The sequence below is a fragment of the Myxine glutinosa genome, chromosome 1, assembly GCF_964187855.1.
Source record: "Myxine glutinosa chromosome 1, kmMyxGlut1.1, whole genome shotgun sequence".
NCBI lineage: Eukaryota > Metazoa > Chordata > Myxini > Myxiniformes > Myxinidae > Myxine > Myxine glutinosa.
This window is the reverse complement of record NC_136261.1, coordinates 30223968-30231467: the sequence shown is the minus strand read 5'-3', so window position 1 is coordinate 30231467 and position 7500 is coordinate 30223968. Positions and strand designations below refer to the sequence as shown.

Below are 7500 nucleotides of genomic sequence, written 5' to 3'. Positions count from 1 at the left end.
TTGTCCCTCCTTGTGGTTCTGCGGGGACGTCGTGGCCTCGGTATTGGAGTAGGGACACCCCTCTGAGCATTTCGTTTCAGGATCTTTGACACCTGACCTTGAGTGATGCCATACTGCCGAGCAATAGCACGCTGTTTCATGCCGTAATTTCGTAAAGCCACCACTCCATGACAAACAACATTGTCGAGTTGACGGAACATCTCCAGAGGAAGCAGCAATAACTTTTGGAGACGTGCAGCAGTTGTTTTCCACTAATGCAGAACGCAACAACCCTTGTATACCCGACTGTGAAGCCAATCATCAAATGCACCTGTCCGTACATTTTGCCACGCCACCTGTGATATAATCCTGTTGTTGACTTCTTGCTGCGACAGACAATCAATGACATGGTTCTTTTAACAAATAAATCACCAAAGTGTAAAATAAACTCACCAGATTGATATACTGAGTTAAGAAAGTAAACCCAAGTCAAGAAAAAAAAAAAAATTCCATATTAAATGCCAAGTCTGTATATATATATATATATATATATATATACAGTCACGTGAAAAAGTAAGTACACCCCATGTAAAGTTTTGACTTTTTCAACATATTTCAACATACAGCTATTTGATCTTCATTTCAACAATATGATAGATAAAGGTGATATAATATAACAAATATCATGAAACATTTACATTTTGTAGTCCATTGTATGATTTAAATAAACATAAATGCAAATTTTGCATGTGGAAAAAGTAAGTACACCCCTACATTTATCACTACTTCAAAAACCGAAAATAAGAATCAGGTGAACCAGCTCAGGTGCAAATGATTAGAACATCGTCAGAGAGGATCTTGAAGGGACCTGTCTTATTTAAACCTCAGATATTTAGTTTGGTTTGCTCTTTGTTTTTGAAGTGTGCGGCGTCACCATGCCTAGATCAAAAGAGCTCTCTGAGGCCTTCAGAAAGAAGGTTATAGATGCCTACGAGTCTGGGAAGGGATTTAAAAAGATCTCCAAACAATTTGAAATCAATCATTCAACTGTCCGGAAGATCACCTACAAGTGGGGAAGATTCTAAACAACTGCCAACTTGTTCAGGCCAGGTCGCCCCAGCAAATTCAGCCCGAGAGCAGATCACAAGATGCTGAAAGAAGTCTCTAAGAACCCCAGAATGTCATCACGGGACCTACAGGTAGCTCTTGCCACTGTTGATGTCAAAGTGCACGAGTCTACCATTAGAAAGAGGCTGCACAAATTTGATCTACATGGGAGGTGTGCCAGGAAGAAACCTTTGCTGTCCAGAAAGAACATCAGGGCAAGACTAAAGTTTGCCAATGAACACCTCAGCAAAGACCAGCACTTCTGGAACAATGTGCTCTGGACAGATGAGTCAACGGTAGAGCTATTTGGCCACAGTACCAGAAGACATGTTTGGTGAAAACCAAAGACAGCATTTGACCACAAAAACCTGATACCAACTGTAAAGCATGGTAGTGGAAATATTATGGTTTGGGGCAGCTTTGCTGTATCAGGGCCTGGGCAGCTCACCATCATATAATCCACTATGAATTATTCATTGTACCAGAGGGTGCTTGAGGATAATGTGAGGCCATCTGTCGGAGAGTTGAAGCTCAACCGAAGGTGGACCTTGCAACATGACAATGTCCCTAAACATACCAGTAAATCCACCAAGGAATGGCTGAAAAGAAAGAAATGGAGGGTTTTGGAATGGCCAAGTCAAAGCCCGGATCTAAATCCCATCGAGATGTTGTGGGGGGATTTGAAACGAGCTGTGCATGCAAGAAACCCCTCAAACATCGCACAGCTGAAAGAATTCTGCATGGAGGAGTGGGCAAAAATTTCTCCCAGTCGATGTCAGATACTGGTAGACAGTTATAAGAAATGCCTACTTGAGTTTGTTTCTGCCAAAGGGGGCAATACCACCTATTAGAGCCAAGGGTGTACTTACTTTTTCCACATGCGAAATTTGCATTTATGTTTATTTAAATTATACAATGGACTACAAAATGTAAATGTTTCATGATATTTGTTATATTATATCACCTTTATCTGTCAATATTGTTGAAATGAAGATCAAATAGCTGTATGTTGAAATATGTTGAAAAAGTCAAAACTTTACATGGGGTGTACTTACTTTTTCACGTGACTGTATGTATATATATTTATATAGTGACCACACCTTTGAGCATTTTCAGACGCATTGGGCTGCCAAAGCAGTTTATTGGCTATTGGGCACAATAATGGACGGGTCACCACTGTTACGTGGTCCTCCCGGTGACTACCTGGTCTCGGTGACCCCCGGACCGTGAGAGGAACTCCGCCAGAAAGATCTATTATTTATACGCTTTCGTAACGCAATCAATATGAACTCCAGTCAATAAGAAACCCCACACCAAGGATCCAGAGTAATCAATAATATATTCCCCCAAGGAATCAACAATCAACAACCATCAACAATCCACAATCAACAATCAATCACCAATATGATTAAGATGGCCATCTTATATATGTGTGTCCCCTTTCCCCACTCCCGACCCCTTGGGTACTCACGACCCCTTTGGTCTCTGTCCCTCACAATGTCTCTGGGCCCCTCCTGACCAAGATGATGGTCGGCTTCTCCGCACACGGGCGGTTGAACGAACCCCTGGCTGACGTGCTCCCAAACGTGCACGTCACGTACCGGGAACAACGGTTGCAGCGCGCACCTCCTTGTCAAGCAACGCGGGCAAAGCAACGCGCGGCTTGTCCAGCGCGCGAGGCCCAAGGTGCGACCCGTACGCGTCCTTGTAGACGATGAGGCGAACTGTGTAGGACGCTGGGTTCCGTGCACGAACCCATGGCAACTTGATGTGTCAAGGGGTAATTCCTTTCGCCAGATGGGTTTCCCAACGCAGCGTCAGACGCTGCTCGATATCGATACCCTCGCCTCGGAGCTCGGCGAGGAAGAAGAAGAAGATCGTCGCTTCTCCAGGACCTCGTGTCTTTTTCCTTCCGTTTCCGGTCTCCTTTTTCCCAGAAGGGCTCCTGACCCTTTAATCACAACAACCTTTAATCGACTACACATTGATAAGCAAAGACCTGAATAGTAATTCACATGAATTCGTAACACCACTCAAACGCAGGATACTCGAATGGCTCAGTTTCATCCCAGTAATGTGGTACTCATTTCCCAGTAAGTTGAGTCAACCCACGAGGTGTTAATTTAACGGCATAACAGGGGCTTGCACTCAGGACCTTGCGAACTTAAGCGAGCCACCTTAACCGTTTTGCCAACACCAGGCTTATGTTATAAATACTCGCAACGGTACCCGCGCCTATGGGCGGGGCTTCAATTGGGAAGCCCAAATGAAAAGGCAAAATATCAGAAATTGAAGGCTTTTTTTCTTTTAAACGATCCATATAAACATCCGTTGAATCATATCACACGCAAATCATCAAAATCTAAACAGTACATGGCGCCCATTTTGAAAAAAGATTGAATTCTGGAAAACGGAAGCGGCTGGGACATGTCTTTCTCAATCGCACGTTTATGTGTGAAGTGTGCTTTCCGAATCTGTAACATGGAAGCGGCCGCTACTCCTGTTTCTCAGTCGCTTTGCACACGCTGCCGTGTTACTTCGGAGCCGCACGTTTATATCGGAAGAGTTCGTCAGGAGTCGATCTACTCTCTCCTGGTATGTAGAATTTCAAAAAAAGCCACATCACTGTTCATATCAGTCAATATAATTCCATCGTGTTTGGAAAAACTGGAAAATTGGAAAACTTGGAAAATTGGGGAAAAAATTGGAAAAACAATATAGCCTATTTTAGCCTAGAGCCTAAACAATATAGCCTATTTTAGCCTAGAGCCTAAACAATATAGCCTATTTTAGCCGAGAGCCTAAACAATATAGCCTATTTTAGCCGAGAGCCTAAACAATATAGCCTATTTTAGCCTAGAGCCTAAACAATATAGCCTATTTTAGCCTAGAGCCGAAACAATATAGCCTATTTTAGCCGAGAGCCTAAACAATATAGCCTATTTTAGCCTCGAGCCTAAACAATATAGCCTATTTTGCCGAGAGCCTCAGCAATATAGCCTGGAAACGCCAGCAAGGTGTCCCATACAGCTACCGCTGCACCTTACTGGGAGAGATGAGCACCGCCTGCCACACGGTAACATTATCTCTGGTATCCACTCACTATATGGAGTCGACCTGGATGCGGTTGGGAGTTACTAATTAGCATCTGTAATTTGGCACTCCAACCTATGAGCAAACATCATGATATCACAAGTGTATGGAAGGCTCATTGCGTTGCCCTGATGAAGCCCCAACAATGGCAAAACCAGGTCGGTAACTGTGAGTTTTGCATACACTTGTGACAGTATCTGAATTTAACATCCATAATGACAAACTGCTAGATGGCCCCTCCGGAGCTTGGCAGGCAATGCTGACATGCGTGGCGATGACGTCATGACGTTAGCTCATTAGGTTGGAGCGTCAAATTACAGATGCATATACAGTCACGTGAAAAAGTAAGTACACCCCATGTAAAGTTTTGACTTTTTCAACATATTTCAACATACAGCTATTTGATCTTCATTTCAACAATATTGACAGATAAAGGTGATATAATATAACAAATATCATGAAACATTTACATTTTGTAGTCCATTGTATAATTTAAATAAACATAAATGCTAATTTCGCATGTGAAAAAGTAAGTACACCGTTGGCTCTAATAGGTGGTATTGCTTTGGCAGAAACAACGTCAAGTAGGCGTTTCTTATAACTGTCTACCAGTCTCTGACATCGACTGGGAGAAATTTTTGCCCACTCCTCCATGCAGAATTCTTTCAGCTGTGCGATGTTTGAGGGGTTTCTTACATGCACAGCTCGTTTCAAATCCCCCCACAACATCTCGATGGGATTTAGATCCGGGCTTTGACTTGGCCATTCCAGAACCCTCCATTTCTTTCTTTTCAGCCATTCCTTGGTGGATTTACTTGCACGTTTCGGGTCATTGTCATGTTGCAAGGTCCACCTTCGGTTGAGCTTCAACTTTCCGACAGATGGCCTCACATTATCCTCAAGCACCCTCTGGTACAATGAAGAATTCATCGTGGGTTCTATGATGGTGAGCTGCCCAGGCCCTGATGCAGCAAAGCTGCCCCAAACCATAATATTTCCACCACCATGCTTTACAGTTGGTATCAGGTTCTTGTGGTCAAATGCTGTCTTTGGTTTTCGCCAAACATGTCTTCTGGTACTGTGGCCAAATAGCTCTACCTTTGACTCATCTGTCCAGAGCACATTGTTCCAGAAGTGCTGGTCTTTGCCAAGGTGTTCATTGGCAAACTTTAGTCTTGCCCTGATGTTCTTTCTGGACAGCAAAGGTTTCCTCCTGGCACACCTCCCATGTAGATCAAATTTGTGTAGCCTCTTTCCTATGGTGGACTCATGCACTTTGACATCAACAGTGGCAAGAGCTACCTGTAGGTCCCGTGATGACATTCTGGGGTTCTTAGAGACTTCTTTCAGCATCTTGCGGTCTGTTCTCGGGCTGAACTTGCTGGGGCGGCTTGGCCTCAACACGTTGGCAGTTGTTTGGAATCTTCTCCACTTGTAGATGATCTTCTGGACAGTCGAATGATTGATTTCAAATTGTTTGGAGATCTTTTTAAATCCCTTCCCAGACTCGTAGGGATCTATAACCTTCTTTCTGAAGGCATCAGAGAGCTCTTTTGATCTAGGCATGGTGACGCCGCACACTTCAACAACAAAGAGCAAACCAAACTAAATGTCTGAGGTTTAAATAAGACAGGTTCCTCCAAGATCCTCTCTAACGATGTTCTAATCATTTGCACCTGAGCAGGTGCACCTGATTCTAATTTTACGTATTTGAAGTCGTGATAAATGTAGGGGTGTACTTACTTTTTCCACATGTGAAATTTGCATTTATGTGTATTTAAATTATACAATGGACTACAAAATGTAAATGTTTCATGATATTTGTTATATTATATCACCTTTATCTGTCAATATTGTTGAAATGAAGATCAAATAGCTGTATGTTGAAATATGTTGAAAAAGTCAAAACTTTACATGGGGTGTACTTACTTTTTCACGGCACTGTATATATATATACATACATACATATATTGGAAGTCGAATTACTTTTACTTGGGAAAAGTGTTTTTGTGTTAAAGACGACAAAGCTTCGAGAGCATCAAGTTCTCAATATAAAACAACAATGAGCAAAACAAGTGTTTTTGTATGTATATAACTTTTTTTTTTTGTGTGTACATATTTTTGTATGTAGAAAACAAATGTATAAAATATTTTTTGTTTCTCAGGTAAAACCTTGCACAAGCATGTGGCCTTCCCATTTAAAGTCGTGTTACCACAATGAGGTTACAAGTGTTAACAGCTGGCCAGCTAGAGTATACTCAGACCTGAACAGAGATTTCAGGTTTTCGACTGAATCTTAAAAACCAATGTATCGGAAATTAATCGATCGATGGATCCCGGAAAAGAGCGACCCACGGACTCGCCTTCCAGGCAGCAGGTTCTCCATAACCCTGAGTGCGTCATCACATCCTCGTTCTTCTTGCTCGTCTCGTTCTCTCCCGCACCACCCTTGCGCCTGCAGTTCCCGCGCGAATACAGCCAGAAGTCCGTACCTACAGCCACGCTCATGAGGGTGAAAGCGGCGATCGCGCCGCCCGTGGTGAGCAGAGTCTGTACCCCACGATCGCACGCTCCCATGATGCCACGGGCATGGTCATGCCATGGTCACACCATGGTCGTGACCACCCTCCGCGTTGATGACTTACGAAAGAGACAACGACGACTGAAGATGGATCAATCGAGATCGATCAATCGTCTTTCACCTCCTTGTCTTGGATGCGGAGGCGCAGGGGAGGCTGGGAGGGGGGACGTGATGTAGACCCGTTCGCTCGGTGATGGATTCAGTGTTCTTCGTAGTTCGGCTTGTTTGAAGATGAAAACAGAGAGTGGGAAGATCGGGCAGAAAGAGGAGGGGAAAGAGTGGGGTGTGGGGAGGTGGATGTAAGAAGACCTTTCTCCCCCTCCCTATTTATTCCTATACTGTAGCTTTAATATACCTAACCTACATATCAATCTAGCTCACTCCATCCTTAACTCGTTCGACTCGAGTTGCTCGTGCACAAATTGATCAATTTCCCTCTGACCTATGTTTATTTGAACCATACACCACCTGCTACTCTTCATCTCTTGCTATCCCGTCTCTCCCCCTTTCTTGGAATGCAGTCGACGGTCGAGGTGGGGAAAGGGAGCTGTCCTCCGAACGTGCTGTCCATGGAGCTGCACAATGACACTTTCGATGTGGTTCGAGTTCACAATGACACGTCCGGATCCCGCGGGAAGCTCCGACCCGCTGCAAATGCGTAAACCGTGTCCAAGACGCAGGGACAATGCCCCCCCTTAGCCCTCGGTTTTCCGTTCACACTCCGAACTGGTTCCGTATGC

At 43.9% G+C, this 7500-nt stretch overlaps 1 protein-coding gene across 1 annotated transcript in view; it reads right to left on the bottom strand.

Moving 5' to 3' along the window:
- Positions 1-7058, bottom strand: part of LOC137422348 (voltage-dependent calcium channel gamma-2 subunit-like) — an 81910-nt gene extending 74852 nt beyond the window's left edge. The window contains exon 1 of the mRNA XM_068109102.2: positions 6543-7058. Within this exon, the coding sequence (XP_067965203.2) occupies positions 6543-6756 (214 nt within the window). The 5' untranslated portion in view covers positions 6757-7058. The remainder of the gene's footprint in view (positions 1-6542) is intronic.
- Positions 7059-7500: the final 442 nt, after the last annotated feature.